This window comes from Phoenix dactylifera, chromosome 3 (assembly GCF_009389715.1).
Source record: "Phoenix dactylifera cultivar Barhee BC4 chromosome 3, palm_55x_up_171113_PBpolish2nd_filt_p, whole genome shotgun sequence".
In the NCBI taxonomy this organism is placed as follows: Eukaryota; Viridiplantae; Streptophyta; class Magnoliopsida; order Arecales; family Arecaceae; genus Phoenix; species Phoenix dactylifera.
The window spans coordinates 16,552,678-16,577,346 of NC_052394.1; the positions used below are offsets into that span (position 1 = coordinate 16,552,678).

Genomic DNA, 24,669 nt, shown 5'->3' on the forward strand with positions numbered 1-24,669 from the left:
TAGAAAATGTTCAATCAAATGGGGTTGCAACTGAAAGTTTACATCGATCAACTACAAAAAACAGTAGTTATAATAATGCCCCACAACTTGCATCCATTAGACACTCTTTTCTATTAATTTTCACGTACTCCCCCCTGAGAACATACAAAACAGGTAACAGACGATTTTGTTGTTTGTAGTATGAATATTTCTAATTGTAACACATTTATATTGCAACTAAGAAGGCTGTTACTGCACATGTTGCCAACTTAAAGTACCGTACATACAGCCAAAAACAACTTATGCATCATATCATAGTGAAGAAGATAAAGAGATTGCCACATTTTTGTCCTCACACTAACAATAAATGCTATCCACATTGTTCACTCTCGGCTAGATGTTATCTAAATATAAGATCCTTTCTGTAGTGGTCAATAAGGTGAAAGCTTTAGGCCTTAAGCAGAGGCGTAATGTCCCAAACCATCTCTCTCGCCCACTAAAAGTATCACAGTTTGTCATTTTATATATGACCTAATAACAGACACCTCAAAATTCACTGTGTCCATAATTGCTCTCTCTTTTTTTTACCTCCTTGTTTTTCAAAAGCCATCTCATCTAACAAAACTAATAACCGAACATACTTCATCTTGATAAAGATTCCTTAAGTACGTCAAATTGTAGTTATCACTCTTTAAATAATGCTTGATTAATCATCGTGATTTTGGCATTTTCATGATTTTTTTTCAAAATGTTTTAGCCTTTATCTGCTATGTAGCATGTTTAATTTGGCAAAAGCAATTGTAGCATCAAAGAGAACATGGGCAAATATCCATAAAGAAAGTAGAAGAAAAGGCCCTAATCTCCCCTAATCCTAGCATAACATAAGAAATGAGAGGAATTTCATGCTTCTTCGGTAGGTAGAATCAAACGTTCAACTAGTTCAAGTAGCATTTCTAGACAGTGACGAGTATATATTACATCCCCAACGTCCGTAGCTTTAGATTTTCCCCAAGTTGATGAGGTTGATAATTTTTGTCAAGTCTTCCATTTTTCTTCAAAATTCAAACAGAATGCTAGCATGACAACTTTTACTTCCTATCAGGTCTGGCAGAAACGGCCATTGAATGACACCAACCTCATCCATTTGCTGTTCTCCACAGGATTCCATGCCCTGGGTTTTGGAATATTGCAAGGCCCTACTGTTGCCTGCAACCAAGAAAAAACGCAATGTTGATCATAAACTATAACATTTTTGAAGCTAATTGTACAATCACATGCACTTCACCTCAAACATCACAGATCGAAATGAGACAAAAAACAAAAAGAAACATCAGCGTATCTATCTCATTTCCAATAGCCCCTCGATTCACTCAATATTGCAAGACTGATCCACGGACGACCCCCCCCCCTTCCCAGATCTACCACCATTCCAATACGAAAATGATATTCAACAAATATATATATATATATATATATATATATATATATATATATATATATATATATATATATATATATATATATATATATATATATATATATATATATATATATATATATATACCGAAAAATCGAAAAACAAAATTATAGACGCGGATAAATAAAACTATACACAGATCTCAACCCCACGAACAAATCGAAACCTAGAAAACATCAAACTCTCAAAAAAGACCCCCAGATCAACGAAAAAAATCCCAGAAAAATGGGTAAGAATCCGCTCTCTTACTTGCTGGTAGAGCGCGTAGAGCAAGAGAGCAACATCATTCCGGAACTTGGAGATCGCACCAGTGGAGGAGGAGTTGGAGGATCCGCCAAATCCGGCGTAGGCGGCGGCGGCGTAGAACCTCTCGGGGTACGCAGGGCCGGAGCTCCCCCTCGCCATCGCCATCCCTCCGACGAGGAGATCGAGAGCCGGCGGCAAGATCTCGTACGACGCCACGAGGCCGAGAAGAAAAAAACCGAAACCGAGAACACGTATTTATAGAGCCAGACGTCGAGCGAAGGCCTCTCTCGCCCTCTACTCCTTTTCTTGAGATCGCGGGATCTTCTTCTATCTTATCTCGCTCTCGCCCTCTTTCCTTTTTCTTTAGATCTGGAGCTCTTCTTCTCGCTTTCTTTCTTCGCGAGCGTTGCGTGGGGTTGTAAAAGACCTGGCGCTCGGTGACTCGCCCGAATCCGGGATCGAAACGGGGCGAGGCGTAGAGAACCCGGGCCGGGCCGGGCTCGGGCCGGGCTCTACAGCAGAAATTAGGCCCGATGGCTGTGTCCAGACCCGGCCCGACTGTCGGGCTTAAATTTTTATCCAGGCCCGACCCAACCTTATAAATCTGGTCCTAGGCCCGGCCCGACAGGCCCGATTTTTTTTTTTTTGGAATCTAGAAATGGGCAAAAATGGCCCAACAGCTTAATGGGCTCTCTAAATTGGTTAATTGGTTAATGTTAAGGATATAACTAGCCTATTTTAAATAGATAGTGTTGGTGGTGGTTTCAAACTTTGGAATTTGGATATATCTACAAACATTAAAAAAGAAAAAATTTGCAGCTTCAAGCCAATAGTGTTGTCCAGCTGAAAATTACAACCTAACAATAAAAACTGCAAACTTAGACAAAATACAAATTACATTGTCCCATTAACATTATAACAAACATGCATCTTTGTGCATTCAAAAGTTCATAAAAGTTCATAATTCTTGAAGCTATTTCCATAATAGAAAATTGTAGAACATCCTTGCATCTTCTAACTCTCAAAACCTACAAACACAAAATTAAAACATTAGCAATTGTTGATTGAACATGAATAATTATTAGAGTTATTAATAGAATATCTAAATGACCGAACCATGTAATCCCTCTTCCATCTCTTCCTCGTCATCTTCATCCTCACTAGATTCTTCCATGTTAGCTCCCAAGACACCCGATTGTCCTAAAAAAATGTAAAAACAAATAAATATGAAACAATAGAAAATTAGTTTTTATTCAAATATATATTAAAGAAAAAAATAGAAGAACAAGCAAAGATTTAAAGAATTACCTAATGAGAAGCCCTTTGCTCGCAACCAATCCTCATAACATGTAATAGCTTGAATTGTCTTTGGTGAAAGTGAGTTTCGCCAAGGATTTATCAACTTTTTACCCATACTGAAGGCAGACTCTGAAGGGACCGTTGATATGGAAATGGCCAAAATATCACGAGCCATCGATGCAAGCTCGGGAAAACGACCTGAGGCATCTCTCCAATATGCTAGAATATCCAAATCGATGTGCAGCCCAAGATTTTGCTCCTCCAAGTAAAGATCTAATTGTGACTTCCCATGATCATGCTTTTGTTTTTTACTCAAAAATAATTCATAATCTTCAAAACTATCTGCATCATGGTTACCAACATCACTGCCACTAGAAGTTCCAATCTTGGGAGAAAAGACTGAAGTTGAACGCAGCATATACTCTTCAAATAAATCATACAAAGTATTCTTAATATTCTGAACCATCTCCCTTGCACTAATCTCCCCATAAAGTTTAGAATAACAATATTCAACTAACTCTAACTTGCAACGGGGATCCAAAACTGTAGCACAAGATAAGATCAAACTATACTCAGACCAATACTTGTTAAATTTAACTTGCATCTCTCTAACCATATCAACCATAAAATCATATGGGCTCTATCAATTTTCTATGAATCTCCCACACCCCCCTAAAATAAATATTTGCTGTTGGATGCTTACTAGCAGAAAACTGATTAGTCACATCATAAAACACTTTCAAAAACTTATAAAGAATAGCTATTTTTTTCCACTCTTCTTCAGAAAGTGCAAAGATTCCAAATTCTCTATCACGCTGTCCCCAGTGATCTAAAACTGCCTTGAAATAAATAGCACGGTCCAGCATTATAAAAGTAGAATTCCATCTAACACAACAATCAGAACGCAATCTTTTTCTGGTATTCAAATGAAAACTTTGTTCAGCAATTTCATAAAACTTCTTCTTCTTTGGAACTGAATTTTTCAAATGCTTGGCCACATTTCTAATTTTACAAACAACACCATCAATGAGATTCAGACCAGCTTGCACAATAAGATTTATAATATGGCAGCAACAACGAATTTGAAAAAAATCACCACCATGCAAGAGAGATTTATTTGCAAGAAGACGAATCTTGAGAGAAATAGCCATGGTATTATTATAAGATGCATTATCCAATGTCAAGGTAAAAACCTTACTATCAATTTTCTATTGAGCCAAGCATAAAGCGACCTCATCAGCAATAGAAAGCCCATCAAAAGGGGGGGTTAAGGCTGCAAATCTAATTATTCTTTTTTGCAACTTCCAACTATTGTCAATCCAATGTGCTGTGATGCAAATATATTCATCTTGTGTGTAATCATTTTTCTAATTATCAGAAGTCAAACAGATTCTCCCCGGTGCTTGTGCTAACTCCTCCTTCACAACCTTCATTTCATCCATGTAATATTTCAATGCATCTCTCCTAATAGTATGCCTACTCATGGTTTTGTATTGAGGACACATAACAGATACCATATATTTAAAACCAGGTTCCTCACAAGTTCTAAAAGGATGTGCACCAGCAACAATAAACATACAAATAGCTCTACGAACTTCTTCCTGATCAAACTTGGGATTTTTCAAATGCAAAGATGTGCTTCCAGAAGTTGTGGTTTCAGTTGAAATAGTGTAATTCCTTATGTCATGATGAAAACGTTTAGAACATCTTTTTAAGTGGCGCCATATATGAGACGTACCATTCTTAGAAGCAGCTGAAAAAATCTCCTTGCAATACTTGCATTGTGCTTTCAATATGTCCTTATCTTCAGTTGGAAGCTTGACCATGTGCATCCATACCTTTGATTTTGCTTTACCATCCTTGACATAACAATCCTCATGCTCATTATCCGCCACAGGAATAGGTGAACTTTCGCTTGCCATTGACATAAGCCTATCAAAAAATTATACAACTAATTATACAAAAAATTTAGTTCATAAGAATTATCCTATCAACAATGAACAAACCATCCCTTCATTACTTGGAAGTTGGGATAGTAGCATTTATCATAATAAAAATAAAGCCCCATCCAACCGGCAAAAAAAAAAAAAAAATCAGGAGCCCATCTCAGGTCAAGGGAGAATTATAGCTGGAAGCCCTTTGCTCGCAACCAATCCTCATAACATGTAATAGCTTGAATTGTCTTTGGTGAAAGTGAGTTTCGCCAAGGATTTATCAACTTTTTACCCATACTGAAGGCAGACTCTGAAGGGACCGTTGATATGGAAATGGCCAAAATATCACGAGCCATCGATGCAAGCTCGGGAAAACGACCTGAGGCATCTCTCCAATATGCTAGAATATCCAAATCGATGTGCAGCCCAAGATTTTGCTCCTCCAAGTAAAGATCTAATTGTGACTTCCCATGATCATGCTTTTGTTTTTTACTCAAAAATAATTCATAATCTTCAAAACTATCTGCATCATGGTTACCAACATCACTGCCACTAGAAGTTCCAATCTTGGGAGAAAAGACTGAAGTTGAACGCAGCATATACTCCTCAAATAAATCATACAAAGTATTCTTAATATTCTGAACCATCTCCCTTGCACTAATCTCCCCATAAAGTTTAGAATAACAATATTCAACTAACTCTAACTTGCAACGGGGATCCAAAAATGTAGCACAAAATAAGATCAAACTATACTCAGACCAATACTTGTTAAATTTAACTTGCATCTCTCTAACCATATCAACCATAAAATCATATGGGCCATGTCACGACCCCCGCCCCATTCCCGGCGGGCCGCCGCGACGGTCCTAGGGTGCGGGTAGGCATAAGGCCACCAGCCACCACGTAGAACCTTATTACCTATCAATCATTATTAAATTCTAAAAATTTTGGCATGATGCATGCACAAAATGATCACCTTTCCTATAGTGACCTGTCAGGATTATCTCAATACATACAACACACTACCTGTCAGAGCAGCAATCACATAATCTGTCACACAATGAACCTGGACAATATATATCAATACATCATCTCAGGCATATAACTCATCTGCACACATATATATATATACCTGCTTCCTAATCCATCCATGGTCAAACCCATATCCACAACAGGATCTATGACTGTAACTATGCACTATATACAATAGAAGGTTTATAATACACCAAAAGGTATAAACCTCTATCTACATTATATTATACTATACTATGGAGCGGCACAGCTAGCAGGCAACCACTAATCCTGCTCCTCTCTATACAATACCTGCCCTGCAATCAAAAACACCAAACTGGGGAGTGAGTATATAAATACTCAGTGAGTGGAGTAGAGAGTACTATGCACATGAGACAGAATATAATCATGGCTCGAGATGAAATCTCAAGATCAATAACAACATGAACATGAACTCAACATAGAGAATATGGAATAAATCATCAATATCACCTCAATCAATATCAACTCATCTGAAGCATATATGGAATAATCAAGCAAACATATATACTACTCATGAATATGCTCAACAGATCATAATGCTGGAACATACAAATCAGGTGTCAATATGCTGAAATCATCACTAGACAGCTGTCGGGAGGTGGGTTTTACGCCCCAGGCGAACCAGCAACAACTCCTTACTGTCACATGCATATGTAGGATAAGACATCACACTAATCATGTAAATGCCGGCCAGTATCCAGAACAGAAATTCATCTCACATCTACATACTAAACGGCACCTCGCGGGAATTCTACATCCGCGGAAAGCCATACTGCACCTCGCGGGGTCTTACTATGCCCGGCGGCAAGCAGAATATAAGTCGTAGGACCGGCCGATCCTACGCCTAGGGCCGTGTCCCTCCTAGGAAGGGACTGGGCTCCGCCCACCCAGAAGGCTACTATGTGCACAAAGGCCGATGTTCAACCCCATCGACTATAGGTGTCCTGCAAATACTGCCAAGCCATGCATAAATGCCATAATGCACCCTCCCAATACTCTACTAAAAAGGAGCATAATCAAGACTACCACTCACTCGGCCACGACCTAATTATAACTAACATCAGGGTTGGGAGTGAGGAATCACGGGAGTACAATGCAACTCAATATACCATGAGAAGGGCTCTACAAGTCTTTGAAATAGAGGAAATGAAATCAATTTACAAAAGAAGTCATTTCACAATTCAGATCCAATTTAATTACTCATAAAGGAGTATAATCAAGCTACGACTCACAAGTCTTTAAAATAGAGGAAATGAAATCAATTTATAAAAGAAATCATTTCACAATTCGGAATCAATTTAATTACTCATCAACCCCTCGTAATTTCTCTCAATGTTCCCTCAAATGCATGCACAGAATAATCAAGCATGGAGAATCAAGATTATAGAGGAATCTACTACAATATCAATCAATATGCTCAAGTGGAATCAATTCACACTTGGCGACATTTATGAAAATGAATTAAGGATGCTCATGGTGCAAAGTACATGACTCCCACTCACCTGTCAATCTGGCACAGCCTTGATACGCCTCCAAAAATCTACAGCAGGCAGTGGGAAACTTCTTCCTCTTGTTCCCTAGCTTCTTGCCCAACTGTGACATGCATTTATAATACATTTAGTCCTGTATCAAGGGTCATAATCTACGTGCCAATTATAACATAGGGAACTTTAATTGATTCAACTCCCCCGTTCCCTAAATCTTTTCTTTTCTTTCTCTTTTTCTTTTTCTATTAATTAACTCATCATTTATGTGTATTAGGGACTCCCTTGCACGAGTACAAGGTCCCTTTTAGCTTGATCTAGGCTTAATACCCTATTATAGCATGAAATCCCCCATTTTTCACCCGGATGAACAGTAATCCGGACCGACAGCCGGTTACTTCATCCCGAGTTTGATCCACTTTCAGGACTCCAAATTTGATGAAATTTTTACCTAACATTCTACACTCATAGGGAATTCTAAAGAGGTAACATGCATTGCTATCAAAGGTCGTTTGACCCCCTAAATAATTCACCGAAGTTGGGACTTCGACACAGTTTTTCCGTAGTGCCGGAAAAATTTGTCAAAATCCGTTTCTTCCTCTTTTAACCGCCTCTACAACCCTTATCCGACCCCTCTAGACTATATCCACCCTTTGTATAGCCTAATGTCATCAAAAGACTAGATAGGGACGGATATTTACCTTTTTCTTTTTGGAAATCGAGGTCCTTGTGTAGAGGGGAAGGAGATCTACGTTTTTCCCTTCAGCTGGAAGTGCAACCGGGATCTCCTTCCTCTTCCTTTCTTCTTTTTCTTCCTCTTTCTTTCTTCCTTTCCTTTCCTCTTCTTCTTTTTTTTTTTTCTCTCTGTTGTCGTCTGAGAACCCTCCCCCTCTCCTCTCTGTTTCACTCCCGTGAGCCAGCTCAAACCCTCCAATTAAATCACATCAAGATACTATTCACCCCTTTTTTAATATTATTAAATTCCCATTTTGCCCCTAACACTTCAACATATCTACCGTTATGCCATTAACTTTTGATTCCTTCCAATTTTACCCTTACCACTTCAACGTATCTACAACTATGCCATTATCTTTTGATTCCTTCCAATTTTACCCTTATATCAATTTTAAAGGACTATTCTATCCCTTTTTATGTAAAAAAATATTTTGGGGTTATTACATCCTCCCCTCTTTATATAAAATTCGTCCTCGAATTTAAAAGAGTAAATTACCTGATTACTCAAAGGGGTGAGTGTATCTGCTCTTCATATTCTGTTCGGTGTGGTATTGGGAATCAAATAAATTAGGAGTGTTTTACCTTCTATCTCTACCACACAGGTAGGATAAACATACTCCGCTTCTATACTATCCCCTACAGGTGTACTAATAGCTAAGGGGATATGCATTAATATCTTATCCTTAGCTAACTTTTTAGCAAAATAAGGGTACACAAATGAATGGGTAGCTCCAGAATCAAATAACACTCTAGCTTTAATCTTATCAATGAGGAGTGTACCTGTCATAACTGCATTCGATGCATGTGCCTCCTGTGGATTTACCGTGAACACCCTTCCTTGTCCTCTGCCTACTGGAGCTGACAGTTGAGATGGTCCAGCACTCTGCTGTGATGTTTGTGCTTGACCTCTACCTCTGCCTACAGGCCCCCTACTACTAGGCCTGTCCATCTGCACAGAAGGATAGGATTCCAAGGGCACAAATTGCTGGGTGGCACCCTGCGGGCATTCTCTGACAAAATGACCCGGCTGTCCACATCTGTAGCACACTCCCTGACCCATTCTGCATCTGCCAGGGTGCTGCTTCCCACATATGCCACACACTGGCCATGATTGAAACTTGGATTCAGTTCTGGCCATAGTGACCGGAGGACGAGGTACTGATGGTAGAAAAGTATCTTGTGATTGACCTCTTTCCCTCCATTTCCTCTTACGTGGGGCAGGTGGAGTTGAGCGTACAGACTGCTCCGTCGGGCCCTCCGAGAGATCTACCTCTACTGCTTTGCTCCTTCCCCACACTCATTTTTCTTTGTTCTCTTTCAGCTCTTTCCTCTTTGTTTCTGGTCTCCCACTGTTTTGCTTTATCTATCAGCCTAGACAAGGTGGAGACCTCTACTGCCAACACCGCATTATAAAGCGGGGAAATCAGACCTCGTCTGAACCTTTCTATCCTGGCAGCTTCAGTGGGGATGATGTAAGGAGCATACTTCCCCAATCTAGTGAACTCACGAGCGTACTCAGATACGCTCATTCCGGGCATCTGCTTCAGCCTCTCAAACTGAAGAGCCCGATTCTGCCTCTCAGCCGGAGACAAAAACTCATCTATCACTGCTTGCCTGAACTCTTCCCAGGTTGGAGGATTCCTACTGTACAATCTGTCCTCCACGTGCCTCTGGTACCAGCCCCAGGCATCTTCTTTCATTGTGAGCCCTACAAGTTCTATTGCCCTTGCATCAGAACAGGACAGTCTCCGTATCATCTTTTCAGTCTCCTCCAGAAATCTCTGAGGATCTTCACCTTCTTCCCCCTTAAACTCTGGGGTTCTGAGCCTCAGAAATTCCTGTACAGTAATCCCCTCATCATCTAGAGCTCGCCTGGCCAAACTTCTTGGCACACGTACAGGAGGTGAGATGGATACTACTGACGGGGCAGGAGGTTTTCCCCGAGCAATCTGCTCTCTCAGAGCCTGATTCTTCGCCAGTAACTGTTCCATCAATGCATCTCTATTTCCTACCTCCCCTTGATCATCAACTCTCCGCCTGTCTGCAGGAGGAGATTTTTCTCTTTGGGGCTCGATATGTGTGGAACCCGCATCCAATGCTATATCTGGCTCCATCCTCCTTCCAGGACGAGCAGATCCTCTCCTTGGAGGTATTCTTTATATGTCTCTAAAAGAGTTAAAAAGAGAGGGCAGTCGTTACACACTGAGTCATAATATATTTTACTGAATTGTAAATGACTCATAAATTAACATACAGAAAAACCTTATGCTCCATAGTATAATCCTATACTTAATCCTAACTCACCCTATTGCTCTGACAGGACTCTTGTTTAACCTTTGCTCTGATACCAAGCTTTGTCACGACCCCCGCCCCATTCCCGGCGGGCCGCCGCGACGGTCCTAGGGTGCGGGTAGGCATAAGGCCACCAGCCACCACGTAGAACCTTATTACCTATCAATCATTATTAAATTCTAAAAATTTTGGCATGATGCATGCACAAAATGATCACCTTTCCTATAGTGACCTGTCAGGATTATCTCAATACATACAACACACTACCTGTCAGAGCAGCAATCACATAATCTGTCACATAATGAACCTGGACAATATATATCAATACATCATCTCAGGCATATAACTCATCTGCACACATATATATATATACCTGCTTCCTAATCCATCCATGGTCAAACCCATATCCACAACAGGATCTATGACTGTAACTATGCACTATATACAATAGAAGGTTTATAATACACCAAAAGGTATAAACCTCTATCTACATTATATTATACTATACTATGGAGCGGCACAGCTAGCAGGCAACCACTAATCCTGCTCCTCTCTATACAATACCTGCCCTGCAATCAAAAACACCAAACTGGGGAGTGAGTATATAAATACTCAGTGAGTGGAGTAGAGAGTACTATGCACATGAGACAGAATATAATCATGGCTCGAGATGAAATCTCAAGATCAATAACAATATGAACATGAACTCAACATAGAGAATATGGAATAAATCATCAATATCACCTCAATCAATATCAACTCATCTGAAGCATATATGGAATAATCAAGCAAACATATATGCTACTCATGAATATGCTCAACAGATCATAATGCTGGAACATACAAATCAGGTGTCAATATGCTGAAATCATCACTAGACAGCTGTCGGGAGGTGGGTTTTACGCCCCAGGCGAACCAGCAACAACTCCTTACTGTCACATGCATATGTAGGATAAGACATCACACTAATCATGTAAATGCCGGCCAGTATCCAGAACAGAAATCCATCTCACATCTACATACTAAACGGCATCTCGCGGGAATTCTACATCCGCGGAAAGCCATACTGCACCTCGCGGGGTCTTACTATGCCCGGCGGCAAGCAGAATATAAGTCGTAGGACCGGCCGATCCTACGCCTAGGGCCGTGTCCCCCCTAGGAAGGGACTGGGCTCCGCCCACCCAGAAGGCTACTATGTGCACAAAGGCCGATGTTCAACCCCATCGACTATAGGTGTCCTGCAAATACTGCCAAGCCATGCATAAATGCCATAATGCACCCTCCCAATACTCTACTAAAAAGGAGCATAATCAAGACTACCACTCACTCGGCCACGACCCAATTATAACTAACATCAGGGTTGGGAGTGAGGAATCACGGGAGTACAATGCAACTCAATATACCATGAGAAGGGCTCTACAAGTCTTTGAAATAGAGGAAATGAAATCAATTTACAAAAGAAGTCATTTCACAATTCAGATCCAATTTAATTACTCATAAAGGAGTATAATCAAGCTACGACTCACAAGTCTTTAAAATAGAGGAAATGAAATCAATTTACAAAAGAAATCATTTCACAATTCGGAATCAATTTAATTACTCATCAACCCCTCGTAATTTCTCTCAATGTTCCCTCAAATGCATGCACAGAATAATCAAGCATGGAGAATCAAGATTATAGAGGAATCTACTACAATATCAATCAATATGCTCAAGTGGAATCAATTCACACTTGGCGACATTCATGAAAATGAATTAAGGATGCTCATGGTGCAAAGTACATGACTCCCACTCACCTGTCAATCTGGCACAGCCTTGATACGCCTCCAAAAATCTACAGCGGGCAGTGGGAAACTTCTTCCTCTTGTTCCCTAGCTTCTTGCCCAACTGTGACATGCATTTATAATACATTTAGTCCTGTATCAAGGGTCATAATCTACGTGCCAATTATAACATAGGGAACTTTAATTGATTCAACTCCCCCGTTCCCTAAATCTTTTCTTTTCTTTCTCTTTTTCTTTTTCTATTAATTAACTCATCATTTATGTGTATTAGGGACTCCCTTGCACGAGTACAAGGTCCCTTTTAGCTTGATCTAGGCTTAATACCCTATTATAGCATGAAATCCCCCATTTTTCACCCGGATGAACAGTAATCCGGACCGACAGCCGGTTACTTCATCCCGAGTTTGATCCACTTTCAGGACTCCAAATTTGATGAAATTTTTACCTAACATTCTACACTCATAGGGAATTCTAAAGAGGTAACATGCATTGCTATCGAAGGTCGTTTGACCCCCTAAATAATTCACCGAAGTTGGGACTTCGACACAGTTTTTCCGTAGTGCCGGAAAAATTTGTCAAAATCCGATTCTTCCTCTTTTAACCACCTCTACAACCCTTATCCGACCCCTCTAGACTATATCCACCCTTTGTATAGCCTAATGTCATCAAAAGACTAGATAGGGACGGATATTTACCTTTTTCTTTTTGGAAATCGAGGTCCTTGTGTAGAGGGGAAGGAGATCTACGTTTTTCCCTTCAGCTGGAAGTGCAACCGGGATCTCCTTCCTCTTCTTTTCTTCTTTTTCTTCCTCTTTCTTTCTTCCTTTCCTTCCCTCTTCTTCTTTTTTTTTTTCTCTCTGTTGTCGTCTGAGAACCCTCCCCCTCTCCTCTCTGTTTCACTCCCGTGAGCCAGCTCAAACCCTCCAATTAAATCACATCAAGATACTATTCACCCCTTTTTTAATATTATTAAATTCCCATTTTGCCCCTAACACTTCAACATATCTACCGTTATGCCATTAACTTTTGATTCCTTCCAATTTTACCCTTACCACTTCAACGTATCTACAACTATGCCATTATCTTTTGATTCCTTCCAATTTTACCCTTATATCAATTTTAAAGGACTATTCTATCCCTTTTTATATAAAAAAATATTTTGGGTTATTACAGTTGCATTGTGCTTTCAACATATCCTTATCTTCAGTTGGAAGCTTGACCATGTGCATCCATACCTTTGATTTTGCTTTACCATCCTTGACATAACAATCCTCATGCTCATTATCCGCCACAGGAATAGGTGAATTTTTGCTTGCCATTGACATAAGCCTATCAAAAAATTATACAACTAATTATACAAAAAATTTAGTTCATAAGAATTATCCTATCAACAATGAACAAACCATCCCTTCATTACTTGGAAGTTGGGATAGTAGCATTTATCATAATAAAAATAAAGCCCCATCCAACGGGCAAAAAAAAAAAAAAAATCAGGAGCCCATCTCAAGTCAAGGGAGAACTATAGCTGGAAGCCTGGAACAGTGGAACTGGAGCAATGTGGGGGGAGAAGTCCGAAGACCAAAACCGAAAAAGAGAAGGGATGAACAGTGGATCTTTCTTCCTCAGAGTTTCGACTGGGTCACGGGATGAACAGTGGATCTAAAGCCCTAATTAATATATTAAAAAACATTAAGAAACAAAACTAAAGCCCTAATTCCTAAACCCCCCCCAACCCCCCCCCCCCCCCTCGTTGAGACCTGTCATCTTATTAGTTAACAATCCTAATGATTGGATTCATATGTTTAATTCCTGATAGGATCTGAGTGCCGCCGCCCCCCTTCCCTCGCCTGAGAGCCCCCCCTTCCCTCGCGGAGAACCACCGCCCCCTGTAGCCGGTTTCCGCCGGTTTCCCTGTAGCCGCCGCCTCCTCTCGGTTTCCGCCGGTGTCGTCGCCGCCGCCTCCTCTCGGTTTCCGCCGGTGTCGTCGCCGCCGCCTCCTCTCGGTGTCCTTCTCCCCTGGACGGCAACCTCCGCGGCTCCGGTCACCGACTCACAGTCGCCGGTAAGATCTCTCCTCCTCCTCCTCCTCTTCGAGCTCGATTCCGGATGAATTTTGCCCAAGCTCGGAAGTAAAGCCCCATATAGCTTCAAGCCCGGATGGAAGAGAGAGAGAGAAAGAGAGAGAGAGAGGTGGGGGGAGCGAGAGAGCTCAGAACTCGGAGGTGGGACTCTGGAGCTTCCCCATCGGGCCGGTTTTTTAGGTGGGGGGGGAGAGGGAGGTGGCTACGAGTCTTCCCGTGGGTGGACCCAGTCGAAACTCTGAGGAAGAAAGATCCACTGTTCATCCCGTGACCCAGTCGAAACTCTGAGGAAGAAAGATCCACTGTTCATCCCTTCTCTTTTTCGGTTTTGGTCTTCGGACTCCTCCCCTCACATTGCTCCAGTTCCACATGTGCATTGCTAAAATTAATCCTATTTTGCTAGTAGCCTAAGCTGTTCTTTGTATCTGCATGTTAACATTGTAATTGTGTAAATTGCATGCAATTTTTTTGACTTTCCTGAAATAATGGTAAGAGCACCACTTTTTTTAGTTTGATTTTGAAATCTCTTCTCAATTGATGAGCTCATGAGAGAAGTCCCCAATGGTAAATTGGTGTGAATCCACCCCCTAGGGTTAGAGACATTTGCAAAGAGGTTAAAGGAAATATTCTGCAAATGTTCACTAAATAGACAATTAATATAAATGACAACACTTTCAATAACCCTATTGCCCCCTTGAAAAAAAAGGCATTAGAAGGGAAAGGAGAAAAGATACTCATACCAGCATATGTTCAAATTCAAGAGAAGCAAGTCAATAAGACCCTTGACTAATTTTGTGCTCGTTAGATTGTCCAATATGCAAAGTTTAGGGATATATGGGTGATTAATTTTATTTTTTAGGGATCTGTATATAAATATGATACATCAGTGTTTATGTACAAATTCACTTTAAGTAAGACGGGAAGTGGGCCCGGGTCAGTCCGACTTCGGGTCGGGCTATGGGCTATGCCCAAGAAATTGGGATCAGATTCAGGTTCAAAATTAGGGCCCGAATATATTTCGGGCCGGCTCCGGTAGTTGTGTTGGCCTGTTTGAGTCTGCAAATCGAGCCCGGACAGGCCCGGATCCGGCCCGATATCTGGGCCGATGTTTGGCCCGGAAAATTGAGGTAAGTGGTCTGATCAGACCAACTGATGCAGGGGTCGAAATCCTGACCGCTGGTTCGCCGGGCTCTTCTTCTCTCGAAGAGCCCCGATCCTAATCAAAATCAACAGTCAAACCCTTCAACCAACAGAAAAAGAAATCATCGATCAGCGGCTAGGGTTCTCGACTTCTCGTCTCTCCGCCTCCACCGCCTCTTCGATCCCTGAACCTCGTCGCTCATCGCCGGTCGGCGGTCCAAGCCGAAGGCGAGCCTCCTATCGTCGGCCGACTGTGGTTCCATTGAGGTATCATGTTCTCTCTCCCCTCTCTCCCCTCTCTCTTTCATCTTCGTTCTCGTTTGGGCCTATTGCTCTTTTTCTATTGCTCCATCACCGTGATGTCTAATGGCCGACTTCGGTTTCATCACCGTGGTTGGCCTAGCCCGGCCAGCCTCCCGTTCTCGCTGTAGGGGCTGAACTCCTCTTCCACTGCCAGCGCCGTCGCCGCCACCGCCTCCTTGAGCGGCATCGGTGGCCGCATCACATTCGTCTTGCTGCCGCCGGACTTCCTAGCCCGCCGCTGCTCCGCCTTCTTCCCAGTGCCGCTCCGGTACTTGAGCCGGACCCGAGCGGGCTGGTTCTCGACGGTGGGGTTGGCGGTGGCGGATGCTGGAAGTTCGGCAGGGGAGGCGGCGGCGGAGGAGACTTGCTCGGTCGTGGGATCGTCGGCTAGCGCATGAGGGGGCGAGGGGAAGGGGTTTTCTTCTTCTGGTGGTAAGTGGGGTGGAATTCAGGGTGGAAGGGAGTGATGGATTGGGGATTTGGGGACGACGCCGGCCATCCTGTTATATTCTATTTCTTTTACTTTCTGTTCTTTTTCCATTTATTTCTTTCTTGCGAATTTGTATTTAATAGATTTTTCAATTAATACAGTGTTATTAACTTATTATAATAGGATGAATCTGAGAGATGGATTTGTTTTTCAATCCCTCTTCCACCTGTCTGTCAGTCACTAGGGAAGCTAAATAAAGAAATTTATCTGGGAAAACCCAAAGATGATTACGATTTTTATATATAAGTTAATGTGCATAGAAATAATTATGCTTATAGCTAACAATAAATATATATTTTTTGAATAGTTCATTGCACCACTTCCATCCTGCTCTAGTCCATGCGCTGGTTGATAGGATGGTAACACGACTCGCTTGTTCTTTTTTTTTAATGCCTGTTTGCGTGATTCAGTAGAATTTATACTGATTCTCCTGCTGAATTCATGGAACGGCAAACCTATTCGAGTATGGCACACATCAACCAACACCTCCTAGTCCAAATCCTGTTGAGAGGAAAAGATCTTCATGGATCATTTTTACAGATCAATAGGTCTACAAGCTAGGAATTAGATGGAGTTTTGGCATGCTCTTAGAAGATAGGTGAGTGGGCCAACGGGCAGCATATTTCTGCAAGAATATCTAAGCAGGTCCTTAATGTGAAAGTAAATCCCTTTAAAATTTAAGTTTGTGGGTGCAGGAGGACAAATATATAAATTTTTAAGTGGCGCATACAAGCGAATATGCCGTTATAACTGACCAGCAGTCAAATAACGGCTGTTATTTAAATATCTGTATCCGTTATGACGTATGTAATGTAATGGACCCTGCTCCAAAACCATTACAACGGCCGTTAATTTAAACCATGCCTGTGGCGACTTTTTTTCCAACTCGAATCAGGTCCAATGTGACACCGAATCACACGTTGGAGACTGACATAAACCTGAACTCTCAACACCCCCCAGGTCTCAACAGAAGAAGAGGCCTAGAACTCTTCTATTTGCTCTTCGACCATCCTCTCTGGGTTCAAGGCACCAACCAGCTGGTTTTGAGCTTCCAATCAGCCTTTTTTCTTCTCTCTTCTCTATTGGTACCCCCCCTCATAATCTTTTTTTTTTTTTTTCCATTCATCTCAGTTATTCTCGGTATCTATGGATTAAGCTGGTAGGTGGAAAATAGAATTTCTGCATTATAATTGATTTATATCTGGTTTTTCATCTCAAAGATGTGCTTTTTTTAAAATACACGCGCGCGCACACACACACATATATATTTGCGTGCCTGGAATTGAATTTGTTTGGACAAGTTTCATGTTGATAGGAATTGGCTGCAGGATTGATTCACTTATTGCTGTAGTGGTGATTGCTTGATCTGGTCTCGAAGATGTCGTCGCTGAGGAATGCTATCCCTCGACGGGCTCACAAGGAACGTGCTCAACCGTGAGTGAACTGCTTACTGTGCCCCTTCTTATTTGTGCCCTCTCTCTTTTCCAATTCTTTAATTATTTTGGTTTAATCCTCAGTCAAGCGAGGAAGAAGTTTGGGTTTCTTGAGAAGCATAAAGATTATGTTTTGAGAGCTCAGGCATTCCACAAGAAGGAAGAGACTTTGAGGGTAGGAATATCTATTTTATTTTCTTATAGCTTCGTCACTTTATTTAAATTCACGAAGAACTGAAGATTGTATCACTTTGTTTATGTTAAGGAAGAATTAAAGATTGCTATGTCTAATTCTAATTTGTTGGTGTTTGACAGAGGTTGAAGGAGAAGGTTGCTTTTAGGAATCCAGATGAGTTCTATTTCAAGATGATCAACACAAGAACTGTTCATGGAATTCACAGACCAAAGTTAGAGGAATTTTATTTTCTAAATGCTTGAGTCTTGTGTTGGTTTTGTTGGTTTGTTTTGTCTCAAGATTAATGATATGCTTTTCAGGAGTGAAGCAAACAAGTACACCCAGGAGGAACTCATGCTGATGAAGACTCAAGACATTGGATACATTCTTCAGAAAGTTCAAAGTGAAAAGAAGGTTTGTAAGTAACATGTCTAGGCTGTTCTTTTTGTGGCTTGCTGCAATTGTTCTTGTTCATATCTCATGACTTTTAAGTTGCTGTAGAAAATTGAAAGGCTGAGTTCTGCACTTCATGAACTGGATAATCAGCCATCAAACCGACATGTTTACTATGCTGAAGATAGGTATGGCCTTCTCATCTTCTACTGCAATTTATAGATGACGGTTGGACATGGGGACAGAAAAATTTTGGCTGTAAAAGTAGAAGAATGCAAAATTGTAGTTGTAAATGTATTCTATTAGATATTGGGATTGGAACTAGGAAATAAAATATTCTGTGGGGCATGGAACATTTTGATGTCAGTCCAATGTTTCTTTAGGGCGACCAAGTCCTCTCATGTTTTGGTGACAACGTCCCCTACAATTTGGGTTAGAGAGTACCTCTGTTTTAATTGTGGTCCTCATGCCTGCATTTGCGCCTGCATATGAAAATGCAATTAGTGACCTCACTGAATCAACCACATAATGGAACCATTAGGTTCTTATGAGCCTCAAGCAGCATGCTTATGTAGCTTGAGCTCTATCTTGGTGAGTGCACTCAGACGACTCACCAAAGTACGAAAGACAGGCCAGAAAATTGATTCCTATTTGAAGAGTGCATAATTGCATGGATAAGCTCACGCTGACCTATCAATTTTGGATCCAATCTAGAATTTTTCTTGGGAGGTATCAGGAAGGAATTGGAATGTAATAATATCGATTCATACAGAAGAATATGTTCTCTATGATTCAAAATCGTGGTATAACGTGTACTCCCTTTGTTCCGGTCATGGAATAGGTGAAATAAATCAATAAATGGATTTTTTTTTTCAAGAATGAAATTTTATTAGAATTGTCCTCCAGTTCATCCTTTGGAACCATATCACGTCCCATCAGACAGTTTTCTCATTCTCTCCTTTTTTATTTTTAATGGCTGGACTTAATTGTTGTGTTAGTCACTTGAAATGTGAGCATCAGAAATAGGTGGGTATTATTAATTTCTTTAGATTAACATGCCATGCTAAACTAAAATGAGCCTTCAAACAGGTGTGCAACTGTATGCTTGATTTTTTTTCTTAGCTTTTTTTGAATATGTACGCATTTCCAATTATTTAATTATTTTATTTTATTTTTATGATTTGTATTTGCTTTTACTATTTTTAGAATACCAACCAGATTTGTGATTGCATGTGGTATACACTATGCAGTATGCTAGCCACTTGCATACCATGGTCATAAAAGTTATTATGGGTCATAGCATGCCAGCAGGTTGTTGCCGTTTGAAATAGAGCTATATTTGAAATGGGCAAGGCAAGAGATCAGCTCAAGCACAAAATGATGACAAGAACACCAAAATGCTGCTACACCACATAATGACAAATTGTCTGTTTGTATCTTTGGGAAAAAATAGAGCTGTATTTGAACAGAAAGGAAACAACATTTTGGGCTGATAAATTTCAGTAGGACTATGCTCTAAGTGTATTTTGAATTTCAATTGCTTAGTGAATCTCCAATATAGTATCTAAGCTGGATCTTTTGGAGAAACTGAGAACACAAATTCATTTGAGTGATATTTCCAAATAAAATTGATTTTTTATTAATGAGAAGTGGAAAATAAAATAGATTTGGTTACTATCTTACTGAAGCTAAGGTGCCTGCCTGCATTTACTGTATCATTTATACATCTACTATACAGACATTAGATTGTTTTGTCTACAATTTTGGTTTGTATGGAATCTTGGTTGCTTGTGTAGTTGTGTTGCAGTACTTTCCATTTGAGTTTGATTTGTCTTAGGATTCAGATGTGTTTATCATAATATCACCGATCAGGCTCTAAATTTTTATCCAACACCAATAATTCATTGACCTGCGTGGGGAAGGTTAGAATCAGTTAACAATATGTTAAATGAGCTTAACAAGTCTGACAATTTGACAGACAATTGTCCATGTGATAGATGTGTATGTCCTTGTTTTATTCTCATGACAAACACCTATTGTCCTATAAACAATAAGCTATTCCTTATTCAGCTGGTGCATTACAAATCCTGATATCTTAATTGATTAGTGATATTGCAATTGCCAATATTCTAGGTAATATCTGTTTTCTTGGGGTCCAATCTCTTTTGCTTGGTCCTACGATGTTCTGTTAAATCTTCCCTTCTTTAGTCTTGCAAGAGGAGTGGTGATATTGTATTATTAATAGAAGCTCCTGATTTTGTTTCAACTTAAAAAAGGAGCTCTTTGGCCCTCTCTAGCTGTAGATATGGTTTTGCAAAATTAGCAAATATTTCAATACCGCGGCCAAGCAATAGAAGAAATGTATGTTAGATTAATGCCAGGTGAGAGGAGCTTTTGTCATTTCTGTGTGTCTCATGACATTTTTTTCTCCTTTCATTTTGCTATGATAATTGCCTTCTAAAATAAATAGAAGGAAAGAAAGAATATTATGAAAACCATATGTGGCACTATGTCTTTATGAAACATGATTATTGGTTGCACGTACTTCCAGTTTTTCTGTAGGTGGTTGAAACACTTTTTTTTTTTATTAGTCGAATTCTTTTTAAATCTCTATTCATCTCATTCTTAGATGAATTCTTTTTAACTTCTCTATTCATCTCATTCTTACATGTCTACTAAGATGATATTTTTCCATGTTGTATTAGGGAAGAAGCTAAAGAAATACAATCAAGATCATCACAGACGAGTAATTCACCTGCTTTTGAAAATGTGCCGAATCGTATAAAGAAGTAAGTATTTTTTAATTGGTAGAAGTTGTAATAATCTTCTACAGAATAAATAGTTGGCTTGATTGATGTTATCTGAGCGTTGAGTAATTTTAAGATGTGTTCAGCTCTAAGCTCATCTGTATATATCTAAATTTTGCTAGCCTAATGAGTTTCTCCTTCAAATACAGGAGAATGTTGTTTGTTAACTTACAGTGTGGTACTAATTCATTACTTAAAAGTTATTGGGTGGATATGGCATCCCAAAGTGTTTGGAAGAACACATGAATATTGAAAGATCTATAGTTGCGTCTTTTGACTTAGAGACATTAGATATTGTTTAACATTTATATGCAAATTTTTCATTAAATATTTTAATTTTGTAAGTTGAAGATGTGGTATTCTTGTGCGGCAGTCAGACATTTTTTGTATTATTGTGTGTTCATGCGAAATAATTGGTTTTTTGCAACTCAATAACAAAATTAGAATAGCTTGACTCTCTCTCTCTCTCTCTCTCTCTCTCTCTCTCTCTACTATCAGGTCCTTTTATTTACTTTTCTTTTTCTACATTCTCATTCTTTTATATGATGGTCTTGGCTCTGCTGAAGCTTGACCCATTTTTTTCCGCTAATCATTTGCTCCATTTCAGGAAAACATCTTCTTCTTACAAAGAGTTAGAAGCAAGGAAAAAAAGGGTTCAAGAGCTGGAAAAATTGTATGCGGACATGGCATTGCAAAAGGAATTGCAGGTTTCAAAAAAAATGTTTATACACTATGCTGAAAACTTTGGTGCATCGTTATGCATGATTAGATATGAGTAGACGCTAACACAAATTTTGACACAATTCCCATCAGTATTTTTATTTGGGTCATCTGTACTTGGGTATATTGTGCACAGATTCAGCCTCATCAATTGCATAAAGAGTGACACTCCATAAATTCTGTAGTAGTATTGATGGTTTTGTGCATTTGCATGACTACTATTCTTATTCCTTTTTCTCTCTCCTTTTTTTTTTCTCTGGCACTTTTCTAACGAGCTGCATAATTTCTATTTATGAAGCAGAAACCTGGTCGGAAGCGTAAGCTCCTTGAAGATGAGATAGTTTCCCCAACAACTAAGCCCGTATATAAATGGCGTGCGGAGCGCAAAAGGTAAAGAGCTGTTTTTCTTATTAAGTAAAATGATCTATGGCCCTGGTTCTTGGATCAATAGTACTCATATTCTTTTCTGAAAAACTGTTTAGGTGATCTTTTGGCCACCTTCTGGGTGAGAAAGCCAGATTGAACTGAATAGGTGGAGCCAGCAAGAGAAATCTGAAAGGTCATTCTGCTTTGTTATTTTATATTGTGCGTTCAATTAGAGTTCTCATTATTGGTGTATTGACATATGGGAGATATTCCCTGCATCTTCTACCTGATTAAGAACTCTGAGCATTAAACCATTTTGTTAGCATAGAAAAGTCTCCTCTCAAATCATTAGAAAAGCTAGTTTCTGTCAGTTCTTGGGCAGCTTCATAGAAGTTTCCCATTATTGACTCATTATTCATCGAACCATACGGATCGATCTAGCAATGATGGAATGTATATTCTGTTTACTGAATCACATGAAATTTCAGTCAACTCCATATATGTAATGTAATTTATTTCAGCTCAGCTCTGTACTTGGCCAAGACACCGTTACAGAAAACTGTCCAAACCGGGGACTTAGGGATCCAACCTGTCGACCTTGTTGAACTATATTGTGACGGACCAGGATGATCAGGATAGGATTCTTATAAACTATGTAATGTAATGTTAGAAGGCTGCACAAATCAGTTGTTGCTCAAAGCTGCTATTATGTCCATCATGCGTGACTGCTAACAAACTTGTATTTAGATGTTTCTCAGCCTTTTTCCTATGATAATGCTGATTCTTGTGGTTGCTAATGTGGTTAAACTGGCTTGCTACTGCCTCGTTGAACTGCAATGCTGATGTATAACTTATATTTTGAACGAATTGGGAATTTCCATTTGGATCAAATTTATTTGATCTTGCAGGAGGATAAAGACAACATTTTTTTGTCATTGAATTTGATGAAGATGATTTCACATAACACAGGTATTAGGATTTTCTTTGGACATGTTGCTATGGTAATCTGAATAATTGAAGCCTCTCTTAGGCCTATCTACCACTGTTTTTGGTGCATAGATTCTTGAAAATGTTTTGAGGTGCAAAATTATCTGCATGAAGAGGAAGGTGTTTTTGTTTCTTTTTTTTTTTTGTGTGTGTGAAAGAAATAGAACTTTTCTTAAGATAGGACACTACTTGGGCATCAAATAGTTTTTAAGAGGCCGGTAGAAAATTGACCAGTCTGAGGTTGGTTTAATTTAACCTTGGCATGGTGAGCTCTTCCGCATGTGGACTAGCCGTTTTTGGCGAGGGAAGTGGAACATGTCATAAATTCAGCTTATAGTCTAGGAAATAGCGGTAGCCGAAGTGCCAAGCTGCCCTGTGATCTGATTCCATCAGTGCAAAGATTTTCGCTGCGGCACTCTAATTCCTTCCTATTTGCATACCATGCGAGGTAGCCATAGCGTACATGCATCATTAATTTGTACCCTGCATTACCAATCTACTCATTCCAGTTATCAGAATTATCCTTCAGTCACAAACCGGGGTATGTGAAATAATATTATATTAGTAGATTTGTCAACTCTCTTTCTCTCTCTCTGTGGGTGTGCGCGCTAGAGTGGTTACATCCTCGGCGCCATCATTTCCGTAAACCCAGTGTAATCTAATAGAGTGGTTTTCAATTATATCAAGTAAAGCAGCTTTGCATCTGGGAAAATAGTCAGGGACCTAATGGAAATACTCCAATGTACTTTGAAGCCATTAATTATGATTCTCGCGAGGCTAATTGAAATTTAACAGCAAGTGCTGACCATCAGTGCCGGCCCGAGCGTTAGGCGACCGAGGCGGTCGCCTAAGGCCTCAGGCCAATGGAGGGCCTCCGGGAGGCGTGACCAAAAGGAAGCAAAGGCCCTATGTGAAAACAGGAACAGGAGCTTCCCCCTTGATGGAAGGCTACGAGTCTTCCCCCTTGATGGAAGGGAGGTGGAGAGTTTCCTGGCCCGCAGAGAGGCAATTTGGGAAGTTGGGGACAGTAGTTTTGTTTTGGGTGGAGAGAGAGAGAGGAGGAGGAGGGATTTGGTTGGCTTGATACACGCCTGAAGCCACTCTTATCTTTCATCCCTTCTCTTTTTTGGTTTTAGTCTTGGTTTTCCTTCCCTCACATTACTCCTGATCCAGCTGGGCCATCGGGAAGAAAGATAGAGGGATTGGAGATGGACTTCTTGAGTTCTTGGAGGGTGGAGATTCTTTTAATTTTCTCCTCTGGGTTTCTTCTCCCCTCTTGGGTGGTAGAGAGAGAAAAGGAGGGAGGGGGTTGAATGGCTGCTGTGCTGTGATGTTGCAGTTGCTGCTTGGGTACTCACTTGAAGGGGAGATGGTGGGATGGGACTTTTATTAATTAGATTGAGTGAATTTTCCATAATGCCCCTACTTTCTCTTATACAGAGGCTTCTTTCTGGACAAATTCTTTTCTTTACCTTGACCATGAAGTGCCAC

The 24,669-nt window shown here is 40.2% G+C and overlaps 3 protein-coding genes across 7 annotated transcripts in view; 1 reads left to right on the forward strand and 2 right to left on the reverse strand.

The window, feature by feature from the left end:
• Positions 1–5,109, reverse strand: part of LOC103718629 (acyl-CoA-binding domain-containing protein 6) — a 30,219-nt gene extending 25,110 nt beyond the window's left edge. Inside the window, exons 1-2 of one of the 2 annotated variants that reach the window (XM_039124765.1) lie at positions 4,740–5,109; positions 1,115–1,185 (exon numbers count right to left, since the gene is read on the reverse strand). In XM_039124765.1, coding sequence (XP_038980693.1) covers positions 1,115–1,185; positions 4,740–4,742 — 74 coding nt within the window. In that variant the 5' untranslated portion in view covers positions 4,743–5,109. Of the gene's footprint in view, positions 1–1,114; positions 1,186–1,705; positions 2,150–4,739 lie in introns of those variants that run through there. The other variant, XM_039124764.1, reaches the window with a different exon arrangement.
• On the reverse strand, positions 2,490–4,162 carry LOC120110269 (zinc finger BED domain-containing protein DAYSLEEPER-like). The gene is made up of 3 exons (XM_039124767.1): positions 3,011–4,162; positions 2,819–2,902; positions 2,490–2,730 (listed from the first exon to the last, which is right to left on the reverse strand). The coding sequence occupies exons 1-3, from the start codon at positions 3,624–3,626 to the stop codon at positions 2,717–2,719; spliced, it is 714 nt and encodes a 237-aa protein (XP_038980695.1). The 5' UTR covers positions 3,627–4,162; the 3' UTR covers positions 2,490–2,716.
• An 8,993-nt stretch (positions 5,110–14,102) lies between the features above and the next one.
• On the forward strand, positions 14,103–23,126 carry LOC120110270 (probable U3 small nucleolar RNA-associated protein 11). 4 transcript variants are annotated; one of them, XR_005511108.1, is made up of 11 exons: positions 14,103–14,345; positions 17,626–17,731; positions 17,815–17,905; positions 18,046–18,137; positions 18,226–18,319; positions 18,407–18,486; positions 21,004–21,087; positions 21,713–21,812; positions 22,127–22,215; positions 22,308–22,384; positions 22,713–23,126. XR_005511108.1 is itself a non-coding variant. In XM_039124768.1 (10 exons), exons 2-10 carry the CDS (start codon positions 17,676–17,678, stop codon positions 22,309–22,311), a joined length of 690 nt encoding a protein of 229 aa, XP_038980696.1. In that variant the 5' UTR covers positions 15,288–15,771; positions 17,626–17,675; the 3' UTR covers positions 22,312–22,711. The 4 variants fall into 4 exon arrangements, 2 of the variants coding, with proteins under 2 accessions (XP_038980697.1, XP_038980696.1); XR_005511109.1 differs by having other exon boundaries at positions 22,718–23,126; XM_039124768.1 differs by lacking the exons at positions 14,103–14,345; positions 22,713–23,126 and adding an exon at positions 15,288–15,771 and having other exon boundaries at positions 22,308–22,711.
• Positions 23,127–24,669: the final 1,543 nt, after the last annotated feature.